Source organism: Pocillopora damicornis, chromosome 5, assembly GCF_964200805.1.
Source record: "Pocillopora damicornis chromosome 5, jaPocDami1.2, whole genome shotgun sequence".
NCBI lineage: Eukaryota > Metazoa > Cnidaria > Anthozoa > Scleractinia > Pocilloporidae > Pocillopora > Pocillopora damicornis.
The window spans coordinates 5,418,642-5,436,434 of record NC_142674.1 but is presented as its reverse complement, the minus strand read 5'-3'; the positions used below and the strand labels follow the sequence as shown (position 1 = coordinate 5,436,434).

The window sequence follows — 17,793 nt, the reverse complement described above, 5'->3', positions numbered from 1 at the left end:
ACTATTGCTGGATTGACCATTTTGATTCATATGAGGGGGGGATTCGTTTAGGATGGGTTGCTTTAAGGTGCTTTCGATAAACAATTGATTTGAGGTTAATAACTGATCAAAGTTATTCGTATCTGCCTTAATGGGCAATGACTATAGATACAAAAGTAAATGCAAAAATAATTTAATGCTATAAAAACTTGTCCAAGTTATTGTAACAATACATTAAATACTGTAAAATATAAACCAAAGAGAAACTCTCTCTCTCTAATATAATCTTAATAAAAATAATAAAAGTTTACCTGATGTTAAATTGACGTTCTGAAAGGATAGGTATTTAATGTTCGATAAAAAATAAGTGTAGTTAAAGGTTGTTTGTGTTCCTAACTTGTCCATTCAAAAAGAGCCGAGGTTTTGGTACTGTGAGGGAGTATAGAGAATTCCTCCACTGGTTGCATTGAAAGCTTAGAATTCGTGTCCATTATGCCAATCCTTATCGCAAAAATAAAGCTACAGTTACAACCTTAATTTCTGCCGAAATCGTCTGAGGGTTTCAGCCCTCTAGGTACTTTACCTGTCATCCTAAATTGGATAAACTCGTTCGACTCTGTTTAATTTGTGAGACTTTGAAATAAAACTTAAACGCCATTTTTCTTGTGTTGTTTTATTTATGATTACTATTAGAGCATTTTTCAATTTAGTGCCGAATGTTTAGCTCAGTGATTGGTCCAGGAAACTCGCGCCAATCTTTCAGATCGGATGTAAAACTAAAGCCAATCACGACTTAGTCGCTCGCGTTTTCCCGCGCTTTTTGTGAGACCTCGTAAGGAGAGAAATATAGATCATAACAACATTAGCTTGGGACTCTCTTCCAACGACTCTCAGAGTTGAGAATAAACTTTTAAAGAGAATTATAATCATAATGTTAATGATAGAGCAATTTTCAATTGTGTGTCCAAAGTTATCCATAATTGCTTCCTTTTTTTTTTGCTCTTCTTCGCTTTGTGATCGGTTCAGAAAACTCGCTCCAATCTCTTAACCAATCAGACGCTAAAGTAAAACCAATCACGGAGTAGCTTGAGTTCATAACGTAAAATGGGTTATTAATACCAATTTACCATGTGATACTCTCCCACCGACGCAGCACTACAGTTTCTTTAGAAACTTACTCCCCTTATAAAACCAATCACAACTCTTTCTTCTGCGTTTTCTCGCGCTTTAGGAAGTTTGGTCGGATTTACTTTGAGGTCTCTTAAAGGTATTTTCTTTTTTTCCTATTGGCCGTTGTTATTACTCTGGTTTTGGTTTTATGACTCTCAATTGAAAAGTGCTCTATGGCTCTTACCATTATTATATTACAGTTGAGGTTCAATAAATGAACAAATGCCTTAACTTTACGCCCTTTAACGCCTTGGAGTGATTTAAATATGAATTCTCCATACAAAACTATCTACACGTTATCTATATAATAACAAATCAGAATACACCAACTCATTAATCTGAGGGCGATTTCTTTTTTCTTTTTTTTTGGTTTGTGACATAATACCGAACTGATTCTCTTTATCAATTTATAGAGAAAATTAAGGCAGCTAGTAGGGAGAATTGCGAATCAAATCTTAGCAAAATGAAAAGATCCATGACTTTTTGTAATCTCAAGTGAAAAGAAACAGTGCCATAATTTTCGCATCGTAAAAAATTCACCCAATATTTCCTGTTTTTAACTTTTCAATCGTGTGTTCATTTTTACTCCTCCTTTTGGGCAAATTGCATTACCTACTGAACACCTGGGCCGTGTATAAAAAAAAAAAAAAAGCATTAAAAAAAAAACACTCAAAATAGCTGTGCAAATTTAAAAGTTCTTGTGTAAAGTAATACCAGTTTTCCTTCAAGTGTACAGGAGGAGAAACCTTTGTCCAGGATTAGTCGCTACTCTGTCTCTTGTCGCCTCCATTCTCGTCCTCTGTCGGTTCTTTTTGCCTAAAACAAACATTTTGAGTAAAGAAGATGTAAGATATGTCCAGAAATGCATGAAGTAACGAAAATGGCAAAAATTCGTCAAAATCGTCAAATCCATGAACATTCACTCGCTTTGAGAAAGTTTCGTCGAATCTGCCATTTTCGTTACTGGATGCATTTCCAGACATAAGTGAAAACATTTTACGAGAGAGTTAGAAATAGCGTTTCCATCATCACTTAGCTGTTGTTATTGACTTAGCTTGTTCACCGTATTTATTAATTTATTAATAAATTAATAAGTCTCTTTATGTATTTATTTATTTATTTTTTCTCAGATTGCGGTTGTTGCATGCATTGATCAATGGTTTAAAGGTTAAAAATCTCAAAGACTGAAATAACCATACTGAACCATGATCAGTTAACAAACTGTCAGAATGTGCTCTTTGTGTAGAAGATTAAATCTTACAGTCATACAATTTTTTCTTCACAAGCAATTGTGGATAATGTTAGTTCTACAAAATCAGTCACCAGAAACAAGCTTACCTTAACTTCTGTAAGTCAAATGTCACGTTGTCTCCCATCAGCACAAACGGAGCCCATTGGCGAGGTTCTGTGAAGCCGTTGCTTCTCAACCACTTCATGGCCTGGTGAAGGGACTCACTGGCACTTTCTCCAGCAGCCAGGCGTTCATAGAAATGATTCATGAGCTGCTCTGTTGCTTCATCTTGTATGGCCCACGATGCCACCAACACTGAACGTGCACCAGATGCTAGGAACGCGCGAGCGATTCCAATGACTCCCTCTTGTTTGAACGTTCCACGCCCACTGTGACAACAACTAAGTACGACCAGTTTAGCATGCAGCTTAACCTTTGAAATGTCGGACATTGTCAGAAGGTAGTCTTCTTCTTGTGGAATATTGTTAGTGGCGCAATTAGGGGAAAGGGCAATCTCTCCTCTGTCGGCATGACCATGAGCAGCAAGATGAATTAGACTCACTGAATGAAGTGCGTTAAGTACTGCCTTCTTTGTTGCGTGTTCTCCTAACAAAGGCTGAACCCCCAGGAGTCGACCAACCATTTTTGCTTCCTTTCTTGCACCAGACAATGGTATCAAGTTCAGAATACGTCCTCTGTATCGCACTTGGCCAGCCTTAGGATCACCCACTACCAGTGCACCGGTCTGACTGTGGTAGTCCGCTGGACATTCCTGGATGATCCTGAGAGTTGTCAGAGAAGGGACAATGCGGATTCTGTGGGTTTCTGATAAATACTTTCCTGCTGGTTCATCCCGTAGGGCAGCAAATGGGACTCGGTAGGAACACCTCTCAGGTACAATGATGACTTCAGGCTCTGTAAGTAAATCTTTTACAGGAGCGATAATCTGGTCATAGCACAATTGAAGAATTAGTTCGTTGCGTTTGGTTTCGTCACCTTGCAAAGGTGCTCGGCTCTCTTCTTGAGGAGACAAGGGAATGTCGTCACCTAGAGATCGATCTTCGCAATTCTCGTCATGCAAAATTCCGAAACTGGAGGCACTCTTTTTAAAAATCTCCTCCACATCGCAAACGAATGCAGCCATGAGAGTGTCGATCTTCAGTTCGGGGCTCACACGATGGTCAATGTGTCCATTTGCTTTTAATACCCACAGATGAACATGTCGTTCACAATATGAAATGTACAAAACAGCACAATTGCTCTCTTTACTCGCAATGCTTTCGATCTCAGGCTGATATGATGAATCAGTTAAGATATGGCTTTCAGTTAAGAGTTTGTCCGCCATCAATTCTACAAGGCCTCTGGCGCGTCTCAGCTCCTCCACCTTAAGAGAATCTCGCAGGTTACCGTTGGCACGCAGTATCTCACTGTACAACTTATAGGGGAAATTACCGTGCTCCTCTAAGAGAGACGTTTTAAATTCATCGTTTCCTTTGAGAAAATTTCGCAACTTTTCATAACTTTCTATACTTCGACGAAGATACTGCATTGCCTCCTTTATCTTTAATTGAGAAATCTTTACCCGAGTAATACCAAGAAGGCTCTTAAAGTAAGTCATACTGTCTCCAATTTTGTTACTCATCAAGCACGCATTCTCAAAGTATTTTTCCGATTGGTCATAATTGCCAAGCGATAGAGAAAAGTGTCCAGAGGTTAAGTAACTCATTCCCTGTCCTTTCCTATTACCAATGTTCATGACAATAGCATGCACTTTTTCCCACAGTTCTGTAGCCTTCTGGTAGTCATCAAACAAATTATGCAGATTTGCCAGACCTGCGTAGCATAGTCCTTCACACCATCTGTCGCCGGTTTCTATACTGATGGCGAGTGCTTTGTCAAATTTTTCCTTGGCCAGCTTGTTTTTACGAAGTGCTAGAAACACATCTCCAAGGTTCAAGTAGCATCTTCCTTCTCCATTCTTGTCGCCAATTTCTATTGCGATAACAAGTGCTTTCTCGAGATATTCTTTAGCCTTCTGATAGTCACCGAGTGATTGAAACACACCTCCAAGGTTCCCGTAACTTGCTCCTTCTCCTTTCCTGTTCCCAATTTCTGTTACGATAACAAGTGCTTTCTCGTGATGTTCTTTAGCCTTCTGATAGTCACCGAGTGATTGAAACACACCTCCAAGGTTCCCGTAACTTGCTCCTTCTCCTTTCCTGTTCCCAATTTCTGTTGCGATAACAAGTGCTTTCTCGTGATGTTCTTTAGCCTTCTGATATTCACCGAGTGATTGAAACACACCTCCAAGGTTCCCGTAACTTGCTCCTTCTCCTTTCCTGTTCCCAATTTCTGTTGCGATAACAAGTGCTTTCTCGTGATGTTCTTTAGCCTTCTGATATTCACCGAGTGATTGAAACACACCTCCAAGGTTCCCGTAACTTGCTCCTTCTCCTTTCCTGTCCCCAATTTCTGTTGCGATAACAAGTGCTTTCTCGTGATGTTCTTTAGCCTTCTGATATTCACCGAGTGATTGAAACACACTTCCAAGGTTCCCGTAACTTGCTCCTTCTCCTTCCCTGTGCCCAATTTCTGTTGCGATAACAAGTGCTTTCTCGTGATGTTCTTTAGCCTTCTGATAGTCACCGAGTGATTGAAACACACCTCCAAGGTTCCCGTTGTGCCGTCCTTCTCCTTCCCTGTGCCCAATTTCTGTTGCGATAACAAGTGCTTTCTCGTGATGTTCTTTAGCCTTCTGATATTCACCGAGTGATTGAAACACACTTCCAAGGTTCCCGTAACTTGCTCCTTCTCCTCCCCTGTCCCCAATTTCTGTTGCGATAACAAGTGCCTTCTCGTAATGTTCTTTAGCCTTCTGATAGTCACCGAGTGATTGAAACACACCTCCAAGGTTCCCGTTGTGCCCTCCTTCTCCTTCCCTGTGCCCAATTTCTGTTGCGATAACAAGTGCTTTCTCGTGATGTTCTTTAGCCTTCTGATATTCACCGAGTGATTGAAACACACTTCCAAGGTTCCCGTTACTTGCTCCTTCTCCTTCCCTGTCCCCAATTTCTGTTGCGATAACAAGTGCTTTCTCGAGATGTTCTTTAGCCTTCTGATGTTCACCGAGTGATTGAAACACAACTCCAAGGTTCCTGTAACTTGCTCCTTCTCCTTTCCTGTTCCCAATTTCTGTTACGATAACAAGTGCTTTCTCGTGATGTTCTTTAGCCTTCTGATAGTCACCGAGTGATTGAAACACACCTCCAAGGTTCCCGTAACTTGCTCCTTCTCCTTTCCTGTCCCCAATTTCTGTTGCGATAACAAGTGCTTTCTCGTGATGTTCTTTAGCCTTCTGATAGTCACCGAGTGATTGAAACACACCTCCAAGGTACCTGTAACTTGCTCCTTCTCCTTCCCTGTGCCCAATTTCTGTTGCGATAACAAGTGCTTTCTCGTGATGTTCTTTAGCCTTCTGATATTCACCGAGTGGTTGAAACACACCTCCAAGGTTCCCGTAACCTGCTCCTTCTCCTTCCCTGTCCCCAATTTCTGTTGCGATAACAAGTGCTTTCTCGTGATATTCTTTAGCCTTCTGGTATTCACTGAGGGATGAAAACACAACTCCAAGGTTCCCGTAGAGTCTTCCTTCTGCTTTCCTGTCGCCAATTTCTGTTGCGATAGGAAGTGCTTTCTCATAACATTCTTTAGCCTTCTGATGTTCACTGAGTGAATGAAACACATGTCCTAGCCTGCCATAAGTGGTTGCTTCTTCACTTCTGAGGCCAATTGTTTTATTGATAGAAACTACGCTTTCAAAAAGTTTCTTGGCCTCTGCAAACCTATTTGTTCGTTCATATTTGTCTCCCAGTTCCATCATTGATTTTCCAGCATTGCATAATATGCCAATAAGTTTGTTGGTGTATCTTACTGCATTTGTGTAACCAGAGATTGCGTAGTATACATTAAATATTACCTCAGAGACATCAAGGCCTTTAATATCAACGTCTAGGTTGTTGAGTAAGATGACACATTCATCACAAAAATCAGAGGCTGGTATACCACGATCCGTTTTCAGAAGATATGTGGCAACATCCAAACCTATGCTGATTTTCTCCAGGGTTTCACGCGCGTTGTTCATCGCTCTTTTGTGTTTAACAGAATGCCTTCCTGAAATGGAAAAAGTGGAAATACAGTGGGTGCCTCTCCGAACCTTTACCACATTTAAAATTTATATTTCAACTAGTATTTTCTCTAACCCTCAAAATCCCGAAAGTATGCGACCCCACTTTAGTAACTCTGTTGTAAATTCAACCCCATAATAGTCAATCCAGCGCTGAAAATACCACTTTACCAGGGTCCACATCTTTATTAGCCGGCTATTACTAGAATTTATCCCCCCCCTTATCCCTGGTTTCGACTCTCAGCCGCATCTCTTGCTCGTATCAGTGTCACATTGGATACAAAGTACTGGAGATAATTTTATTTCGGGGGGGGGGGGGGGGAATGGAAAACTTTTGTTGTTTTACGATAACATGCAGCTGACCTCCCCCCCTATTGTTCTGAAAATCATGTGATCCTTCCCAAAATCCTCCACCCCCCTTTAGGCGATCACTTATAGCCTGTATCTTAGATGGAAAAACGATAAATAAATAATTTCAAACTGGTCCATATTAATACTGATTCCTTCGGCTGGCTGATGTTTTATCTGCGCGCAAGTAATTCAGATGAAACATGTCAAAAGTATTTCAGATTTAAAACTTGTTTTTTTTTTATTAAACTACCGACTAGTGGGTAGTTTAATTTCTGTCACAGAACACTATTGTATTCTTTTGTCAACCACCGCATAGGCTCACTTTGGGCAGACATGCAGTGAAATTTATTTTTGACGCCTAGAATGATTTGTTGAATATCTTTATTTAAGGAGACTCCATAGAGTTTTTTGACCGCGCGAGATCTGGGTGCGAACATAGCGCGAGCTTTAAAAGTGTCCTCATGCAAAAAAACATGGCGGCTAGATACGATCGCACAGTTGTCATCTGAAATGGTTTGTGAAAAACAGTTGAACACAATGCAGTTTTTATGTGATGGAATCAAGGGTTTCCAGCATAGGCCTCTGGAAAAGAGGTCAACTGAACAGAAAAGACCGTGGGAAAGATTGCCAAAAGGGGCCAGATGCCGTGACATAGTCGAAAGTTTACGCATGCTCAAGGCAAACCCAAGCGGGCAAGACGGGCCCAGGATTCGCTTCATATTGCCTGCGGACGCTGCCAGCTCTATAATAAATGGTAGTGTTATAAAATAAGGACTTCACTGATCCGAAAACACTCTACACTAGTCTTACAACATGCAAAGAAAAAGATTGGAGATTTTGCATTTTCATCATAATTTCTTTTGCTCTTAAAATTTGATCTGCCTTGTTTCTTATCAACCCTCCAACTCTCAGAGGTAATTTTCAAGTAGCTTCTCCTTTGCAATATCAAAGCATTAACACGCAAGCAGGTGATGAGAAAACGGAAACTGATCAGCTTAAGGATGTCATCTCACCCAACATCAAATTCTCTAAACTTGTTTTAAAGGAAATGTATAGGAGCAAGAAGGGAGAATTACTAATCAGATCTTGATCGGAGTTAAGGGTTTAAGGGTGGCGTAGTCCGATATTTTTAGCTCATAGATTTATGTTTATATTGAACATTGTGGCGGAAAATCTCCCTCATTTTCTGAGATTCCTTGGATCTCTTATACTCCTGTCACTGATTGAAACAAGTTCTCGTACAAAGCATTTTTTTTATTTTTAGAGTAGGAAAATAACATTTTTCTAATGGTTAATTTTTTTAAGCTGCTTACCTTACACACAAACACGCGCGGAGTTTAATGCGTTGATGGCGTGACAAACATAAACCAAAAGCAAGAAACTGAAATAAAACCCCAAAAAAAATATGAATGCAAATAGCAAGAGTCACGCGGGTAAAGAACAAAATATTGATTTGAACGATAAAAAAAAAATCCCTGCTCCTCCAAATCGTCACCAGTTTTAAGAGGGTCTCAATGGGGTGATAGCTTTTACGGCTAATGGTTAATTTCCTTCCATTACAATTAAAAGAACATTTTTACCGGTTAATTTCTCACGATTTCTGGTGAGAATTTGTCAATTTTTACGCCTAACGGCTAATTTTCCTGCCATTTTACGGCTAACGGTCAACTCCATTTCCCCACTTAAAAATCTCCTATCACCCAATTTAGGCAAGTCTATGTCAGAAACATGTCAGGATTTAGAGAGACTGAGTTTAAATGAATTAGTCTTAACCTACTTACCTTTTAAATACGTAAAGTTTCCCAGTTCAGTATCCTGATCGTTTGATGAATGAAACCAAATAAAGATGCTCCCTGCAAAACAAAGATTTATGAAAATAGCCAGTGTTATCAAAAAAACAAAACAAAATAATGATAACAATAATAATAGCAATAATAATTACCAATGCAGACCGAGATGAGATAAATAAAATCTTTCTCTACTTCTGAGATTGTTTGTAATGCTGAATGCTGTATCATAAATATTTCACTGCGTTTCGGTCCAAAATATTTCAGTTTTCAGAGACGAGAGAAGAATATTACTCAATTTCATTCTTCTTCTTCTTCCCTTGCAAAAATAAATCCTCTCCTTCGGTGTTATTTCTGATCGTATGACAAACGGAACCAAAATTAATAATCTAAAAAAAAAAATTCCTGCAAAATAAAGATTGGAGAAAAATAACTCGGATGAAGAGAAATGACGGCCTTGTTCGGTAAAATAATAATAATAACAATAATCAAATCCCTAAAAGAATATTATAACATCTGTTGCTTTCTTTTTCCTCATTCCTGTTTCTTAAAGAAGAAACCTCTGACAGAAAAGAGAAGTTATATCACCAATGATGATACGCACGCATTTTTCACAAGATATCATCAAGATCTCACTACTAATTCTCCTTACTATCTCCCATACAGTTATTGTGATCTTAGTTTGGAGAATTTGTTATTGGATCAACTTAAAATCTCCTGACTGATATTTTTATTATTATTATTCTCATCACTTGTCCGCTTGATGTTGTATTGATATTGTAAGGAGAAATTCTGTCTTGGTCACTCATGGGAGCTAAAGTGTTAACCTATTAAAAGAAAACGGAAAGAGGACTTAAAAGTGATCTTCACCCCTTACACCAGTTTCGAAGACTTCAGAGCTAATAGCGGAGCTCGCAGAGCGTAGCCCCATAATTTTACAAAATAGTAGTAACCCATTAAGCCGAAAAAATTTGGACTTACGACCGTACGACCGTACGACCGTACGACCGACCGTACAAGATGCTACTTTTAACATGCGTGGTCAACTGTACCGCGGGCACACCAAACGCCACGGCTTTGTGTAGTAAGTAGTCTAGTGGTCAGTGCACTGAACTCCGAGTTGGACGACTTGGGTTCTAGTCCTGGCCGGGGCAAGGCGTTGTGCCCTTAAGACGTGCGGGAAAAAAAATGCGAGCTCCGCTTATAGGCTTGGCTAAATCTATATATTACGAAGGTTATTGAGGGGAAACCAGCAGGGAACACCCACGCATTTTCTGAAAACGGTTGTGGTATTTTGCAAGAATTAACGCATTTTGTAAGACGCAATGCAGAAATTTGTGGCAAGATCGAGTTACGCATGTTGTAATGATGGTTACAACATAATCATCGTTCTACGCAATCTCTATTTGTGGAATAAGAGCAACATACTACAATTTGCTTTAGATGAAATTTCAAAACATAGGCATGCTATGCATGCAAGAGTTATTTTTTGTAGGGTGAGTCGATTACTTAAAACATTGTAAGTGGTCTACATTCTTACAAAAGGAAAGAAGGGTATTAACGCGGAAAAGAACGAAAATGTCGAATTACCTCACACACGGTTATTTTGTAATAGATTATGTGTGTTGTGCGAATAAATGTAACCAAAAATAAGCTGTATTGGTGCCACGGATACCTGTTAGTACAAAATGCAGACAGCAGACTGCAGACCGGATACAAAATATAGACTGCAGAGTGGGTACAAAATGCAGACTGAGAATCTGAAGAGTTTTTACGTCTGGTATATAATAACATGTCATCTTACAGCTTACCGAGCGTCACGCAATCGCTTTTCCGCGATCAGCCTTCACGATTATTTGCACTATTGTGGAAAATTCCTGGCCCATTTCTTGATGAAAATCGATCATAATATAATTTCAAGCCTTCAATATAGTCTTCTTACTTTGCGCGCGAGTTGGTTGGTGTGATGTCTGTACAGATTTTACCGACGTAATAAAATTAGATGACGCGAATAACAGTGATGGTAAAGCAAACTTAAAACGGCAGAAATCGCCAGAAACTAAAACGGATACACAGGGTGTGCGTAAGTTTTATTGATTTTACGAGAAAAATGTTCATATTTCGAAATATTTATCGTTGTAAATCGACCATATTTCGTTCCCTATACTATTCCCTATAATGTGTTCAAATTTTCAACGGTTCCTCTCGTAACTTAACACCGAGTCACACAACGCGTGACGCGTTCAGGAATTAATCGTTGGCTTTTTCTCTAGGCGTGAGCTTGGGCCGCTTGCGACAAGACAATTGCGTAAACAATGCTTAACATAATAACATTATACACAAAAAACACAGGATTTTGGATCATGCATTTATTAAAAAGAATATCCATACAACTGCAATGAAAACAAACATAAGATTTACCTATAAGCAAAAATCTCGTGGTTCGTCATGTGACCCAGCCCTGTCCGAGCATGACAACGCCAATCATCATCAAGATATCACGCGTGATCAGCATGTGAACACCTAACTGGATCACAGTTAGTTGTCATGGTGTTGAGGGCCCAATGACCACTGGGTACTATTGCGCAATTTTTCCATTTTGTGGCGGAGGAAAACAAAAGACGACAGAAAAAAAAAAAGGCATTTTATGACTGGGCTACCACAGGTATCCCAGTAAATATTGGCGCCAGAAGCAGTTTTATGTTGCGAAGCTTGCAATTTTACATTGTGGTTCGATCGAATACTGTGGTGTAGAAGAGGGTGAATCTTTGTAGAGTCATGGCGAAATCATGTAAACCCTCTCGTGATATTACAGCAGAGAAGGAAGCTGGTGTAGTGTGACCTTCAAGAATGATCTAGAAGTAGATGTGTCATGCTGAGTCATCCCTGAATCTATATATAAATAGAATCTATTGTAATGTTACGGAACGTTCTAGATCCTCAACCGTGCCTATAAAAGCCGAGCATGTAACTAGATGTAGCGAGTAGTTTAGTTGCTGGTATAGCCCGTCAGATATCAATAAAGGTGTATGCTGTAGAATACAAGACGTCCACACTTCAGCTGGTACAGTGAAATCTGGTTTTGCAGTCGATAATAAGAAAAAGAAAGTGAGTAGAAAGGAAAGTCATTCACTGTACATCTACAAAGTGTTGAAGAAAGTTCATCCAGATACTGGAATTACAACCAAATCAATTGCAAGAGACCAGCCAAGTGGAACTACGAAGATGAAACGTAATTCTGGGACTGGGACTGAATGTGCTAATACTCCAGTTCTATACGTTTTCGTTCTTTAGGTCACAACAACCACATTCGCTGCATCATTTTTTATGAAAACTGTTGCTGGATTGACCATTTTGATTCATATGAGGGGGGATTCGTTAATGGTTGCTTTTAGGTGCTTTCGATAAACAATTGATTTGAGGTTAATAACTGATCAAAGTTATTCGTATCTGCCTTAATGGGCAATGACTATAGATACAAAAGTAAATGCAAAAATAATTTAATGCTATAAAAACTTGTCCAAGTTATTTTAACAATACATTAAATACTGTAAAATATAAACCAAAGAGAAACTCTCTCTCTCTAATATAATCTTAATAAAAATAATAAAAGTTTATCTGATGTTAAATTGACGTTCTGAAAGGATAGGTATTCAATGTTCGATAAAAAATAAGTGTAGTTAAAGGTTGTTTGTGTTCCTAACTTGTCCATTCAAAAAGAGCCGAGGTTTTGGTACTGTGAGGGAGAGAATTCCTCCACTGGTTGCATTGAAAGCTTAGAATTCGTGTCCATTACGCCAATCCTTATCGCAAAAATAAAGCTACAGTTACAACCTTAATTTCTGCCGAAATCGTCTGAGGGTTTCAGCCCTCTAGGTACTTTACCTGTCATCCTAAATTGGATAAACTCGTTCGACTCTGTTTAATTTGTGAGACTTTGAAATAAAACTTAAACGCCATTTTTCTTGTGTTGTTTTATTTATGATTACTATTAGAGCATTTTTTAATTTAGTGCCGAATGTAATCCGGGATTGTTTTGTTTTTGCATTGTTTTGCTCAGTGATTGGTCCAGGAAACTCGCGCCAATCTTTCAGATCGGATGTAAAACTAAAGCCAATCACGACTTAGTCGCTCGCGTTTTCCCGCGCTTTTTGTGAGACCTCGTAAGGAGAGAAATATAGATCATATTCTATTGGCCGTTGTTATTACTCTGGTTTTCGTTTTATGACTCTCAATTGAAAAGCACTCTATGGCTCTTACCATTATTATTGTTAGTATTATATTACAGTTGAGGTTCAATAAATGAACAAATGCCTTAACTTTACACTCTTTAACACCTTGAAGTGATTTAAATATGAATTCTCCATACAAAACTATCTACACGTGATCTATATAATAACAAATCAGAATACACCAACTCATCAATCTGAGGGCGATTTCTTTTTTCTTTTTTTTTGGTTTGTGACATAATACCGAACTGATTCTCTTTATCAATTTATAGAGAAAATTAAGGCAGCTAGTAGGGAGAATTGCGAATCAAATCTTAGAAAAATGAAAAGATCCATGACTTTTTGCAATCTCAAGTGAAAAGAAACAGTGCCATAATTTTCGCATCGTAAAAAATTCACCCAATATTTCCTGTTTTTAACTTTTCAATCGTGTGTTCATTTTTACTCCTCCTTTTGGGAAAAATGCATTACCTACTGAACACCTGGGCCGTGTATAAAAAAAAAGCATTTAAAATAGCTGTGCAAATTTAAAAGTTCTTGTGTAAAGTAATACCAGTTTTCCTTCAAGTGTACAGGAGGAGAAGTCTTTGTCCAGGATTAGTCGCTACTCTATCTCTTGTCGCCTTCATTCTCGTCCTCTGTCGGTTCTTTTTGCCTAAAACAAACATTTTGAGTAAAGAAGATGTGAGATATGTCCAGAAATGCATGAAGTAACGAAAATGGCGAAAATTCGTCAAAATCGTCAAATCCATGAACATTCACTCGCTTTGAGAAAATTTCGTCGAATCTGCCATTTTCGTTACTGGGTGCATTGCCGGACATAAGTGAAAACATTTTACGAGATAGCTAGAAATCACGTCTCCATCATCACTTGGCTGTTGTTATTGACTTAGCTTGTTCACCGTATTTATTAATTTATTAATAAATTAATAAGTCTCTATGTATTTTTTTTTCTCAGATTGCGGTTGTTGCATGCATTGATCAATGGCTTAAATGTTAAAAATCTTAAAGACTGAAATAACCATACTGAACTATGACCAGTTAACAAACTGTCAGAATGTGCTCTTTGTGTAGAAGATGAAATCTTACAGTCGTAAAATTTTTTCTTCACAAGCAATGGTAGATAATGTTACTTCTACAAAATCAGTCACCAGAAACAAGCTTACCTTAACTTCTGTAAGTCAAATGTCACGTTGTCTCCCATCAGCACAAACGGAGCCCATTGACGAGGTTCCGTGAAGCCGTTGCTTCTCAACCACTTCATGGCCTGGTGAAGGGACTCGCTGGCACTTTCTCCAGCAGCCAGGCGTTCATAGAAATGGTTCATGAGCTGCTCTGTTGCTTCGTCTTGTATGGCCCACGATGCCACCAACACTGAACGTGCACCAGATGCTAGGAACGCGCGAGCGATTCCAATGACTCCCTCTTGTTTGAACGTTCCACGCCCACTGTGACAACAACTAAGTACGACCAGTTTAGCATGCAGCTTAACCTTTGAAATGTCGGACATTGTCAGAAGGTAGTCTTCTTCTTGTGGAATACTGTTAGTGGCGCAATTAGGGGAAAGGGCAATCTCTCCTCTGTCGGCATGACCATGAGCAGCAAGATGAATTAGACTCACTGAATGAAGTGCGTTAAGTACTGCCTGCTTTGTTGCGTGTTCTCCTAACAAAGGCTGAACCCCCAGGAGTCGACCAACCATTTCTGCTTCCTTTCTTGCACCAGACAATGGTATCAAGTTCAGAATACGTCCTCTGTATCGCACTTGGTCAGCCTTAGGATCACCCACTACCAGTGCACCGGTCTGACTGTGGTAGTCCGCTGGACATTCCTGGATGATCCCGAGAGTTGTCAGAGAAGGGACGATGCGGATTCTGTGGGTTTCTGATAAATACTTTCCTACTGGCTCATCCCGTAAGGCAGCAAATGGGACTCGGTAGGAACACCTCTCAGGTACAATGATGACTTCAGGCTCTGTAAGTAAATCTTTTACAGGAGCGATAATCTGGTCATAGCACAATTGAAGAATTATTTCGTTGCGTTTGGTTTCGTCACCTTGCAAAGGTGCTCGGCTCTCTTCTTGAGGAGACAAGGGAATATCGTCACCTAGAGATCGATCTTCGCAATTCTCGTCATGCAAAATTCCGAAACTGAAGGCACTCTTTTTAAAAATATCCTCCACATCGCAAACGAATGCAGCCATGAGAGTGTCGATTTTCAGTTCGGGGCTCACACGATGGTCAATGTGTCCATTTGCTTTTAAGACCCACAGATGAACATGTCGTTCACAATATGAAATGTACAAAACAGCAGAATTGCTCTCTTTACTCGCAATGCTTTCGATCTCAGGCCGATATGATGAATCAGTTAAGATGTGGCTTTCAGTTAAGAGTTTGTCCGCCATCAATTCTACGAGGCCTCTGGCGCGTCTCAGCTCCTCCACCTTAAGAGAATCTCGCAGGCTTCCGTTGGCACGCAGTATCTCACTGTACAACTTATAGGGGAAATTACCGTGCTCCTCTAAGAGAGATGTTTTAAATTCATCGTTTCCTTTGAGAAAATTTCGCAACTTTTCATAAGTTTCAATACTTTGACGAAGATACTGCATTGCCTCCTCTAACTTTGATTGAGACATCTTTACCCGAGTAATACCGAGAAGGCTCTGGAAGTAAGTCATATTGTCTCCAATTTTGCTACTCATCCAGCACGCATTCTCAAAGTATTTTTCCGATTGGTGATAATTGCCAAGCGATAGAGACAAGTGTCCCGAGATTATGTAACTCATTCCCTGTCCTTTCCTATTACCAATGTTCATGACGATAGCATGCACTTTTTCCCACAGTTCTGTAGCCTTCTGGTAGTCATCAAACATATAATGCAGATTTGCCAGACCTGCGTAGCATAGTCCTTCACACAATCTGTCGCCGGTTTCTATACTGATGGCGAGTGCTTTGTCAAATTTTTCCTTGGCCAGCTTGTTTTTACGAAGTGCTAGAAACACACCTCCAAGGTTCCTGTAACTTGCTCCTTCTCCTTCCCTGTCTCCAATTTCTGTTGCGATAACAAGTGCTTTCTCGTGATGTTCTTTAGCCTTCTGATATTCACCGAGTGATTGAAACACACCTCCAAGGTTCCCGTTGTGCCGTCCTTCTCCTTCCCTGTCCCCATTTTCTGTTGCAATAACAAGTGCTTTCTCGTGATGTTCTTTAGCCTTCTGATATTCACCGAGTGATTGAAACACAACTCCAAGGTTCCCGTAACTTGCTCCTTCTCCTTTCCTGTCCCCAATTTCTATTGCAAAAACAAGTGCTTTCTCGAAATGTTCTTTAGCCTTCTGATATTCACCGAGTAATTGAAACACACCTCCAAGGTTCCCGTAACTTGCTCCTTCTCCTTTCCTGTCCCCAATTTCTGTTGCGATAACAAGTGCTTTCTCGTGATGTTCTTTAGCCTTCTGATATTCACCGAGTGATTGAAACACACCTCCAAGGTTCCCGTTGTGCCGTCCTTCTCCTTCCCTGTCCCCAATTTCTGTTGCGATAACAAGTGCTTTCTCGTGATGCTCTTTAGCCTTCTGATAGTCACCGAGTGATTGAAACACACCTCCAAGGCTCCTGTAACTTGCTCCTTCTCCTTCCCTGTCCCCAATTTCTGTTGCGATAACAAGTGCTTTCTCGTGATGTTCTTTAGCCTTCTGATGTTCACCGAGTGATTGAAACACAACTCCAAGGTTCCCGTAACTTGCTCCTTCTCCTTCCCTGTCCCCAATTTCTGTTGCGATAACAAGTGCTTTCTCGAGATGTTTTTTAGCCTTCTGATATTCACCGAGTAATTGAAACACAACTCCAAGGTTCCTGTAACTTGCTCCTTCTCCTTTCCTGTCTCCAATTTCTGTTGCGATAACAAGTGCTTTCTCGTGATGTTCTTTAGCCTTCTGATATTCACGGAGTGATTGAAACACACCTCCAAGGTTCCTGTAACTTGCTCCTTCTCCTTTCCTGTCCCCAATTTCTGTTGCGATAACAAGTGCTTTCTCGTGATGTTCTTTAGCCTTCTGATGTTCACCGAGTGATTGAAACACAACTCCAAGGTTCCCGTTGTGCCGTCCTTCTCCTTCCCTGTGCCCAATTTCTGTTGCGATAACAAGTGCTTTCTCGTGATGTTCTTTAGCCTTCTGATATTCACCGAGTGAATGAAACACACCTCCAAGGTTCCCGTTGTGCCGTCCTTCTCCTTCCCTGTCCCCAATTTCTGTTGCGATAACAAGTGCTTTCTCGAGATGTTCTTTAGCCTTCTGATATTCACCGAGTGAATGAAACACACCTCCAAGGTTCCCGTTGTGCCGTCCTTCTCCTTCCCTGACCCCAATTTCTGTTGCGATAACAAGTGCTTTCTCGAGATGTTCTTTAGCCCTCTGATATTCACCGAGTGATTGAAACACACCTCCAAGGTTCCCGTAACTTGCTCCTTCTCCTTCCCTGTCCCCAATTTCTGTTGCGATAACAAGTGCTTTCTCGTGATGTTCTTTAGCCTTCTGATATTCACCGAGTGATTGAAACACAACTCCAAGGTTCCCGTAACTTGCTCCTTCTCCTTTCCTGTCCCCAATTTCTGTTGCGATAACAAGTGCTTTCTCGAGATGTTTTTTAGCCTTCTGATATTCACCGAGTAATTGAAACACACCTCCAAGGTTCCCGTTGTGCCGTCCTTCTCCTTCCCTGTCCCCAATTTCTGTTGCGATAACAAGTGCTTTCTCGTGATGTTCTTTAGCCTTCTGATATTCACCGAGCGAATGAAACACACCTCCAAGGTTCCTGTTGTGCCGTCCTTCTCCTTCCCTGTCCCCAATTTCTATTGCGATAG

The 17,793-nt window shown here is 40.2% G+C and overlaps 2 protein-coding genes across 2 annotated transcripts; both read right to left on the bottom strand.

Moving 5' to 3' along the window:
- Positions 1 to 1,249: 1,249 nt before the first annotated feature.
- Positions 1,250 to 6,521, bottom strand: LOC149044831 (uncharacterized). The gene is made up of 3 exons (XM_089207891.1): positions 5,543 to 6,521; positions 2,488 to 5,425; positions 1,250 to 1,965 (listed from the first exon to the last, which is right to left on the bottom strand). The coding sequence occupies exons 1-3, from the start codon at positions 6,519 to 6,521 to the stop codon at positions 1,908 to 1,910; spliced, it is 3,975 nt and encodes a 1,324-aa protein (XP_089064017.1). The 3' UTR covers positions 1,250 to 1,907.
- Positions 6,522 to 13,137: 6,616 nt separating this feature from the next.
- LOC149044830 (tetratricopeptide repeat protein 28-like) lies at positions 13,138 to 16,167 on the bottom strand. Its single transcript, XM_089208404.1, has 2 exons — positions 14,097 to 16,167; positions 13,138 to 13,585 (listed from the first exon to the last, which is right to left on the bottom strand). The coding sequence occupies exons 1-2, from the start codon at positions 15,800 to 15,802 to the stop codon at positions 13,540 to 13,542; spliced, it is 1,752 nt and encodes a 583-aa protein (XP_089064530.1). The 5' UTR covers positions 15,803 to 16,167; the 3' UTR covers positions 13,138 to 13,539.
- Between the last annotated feature and the right edge of the window lie 1,626 nt (positions 16,168 to 17,793).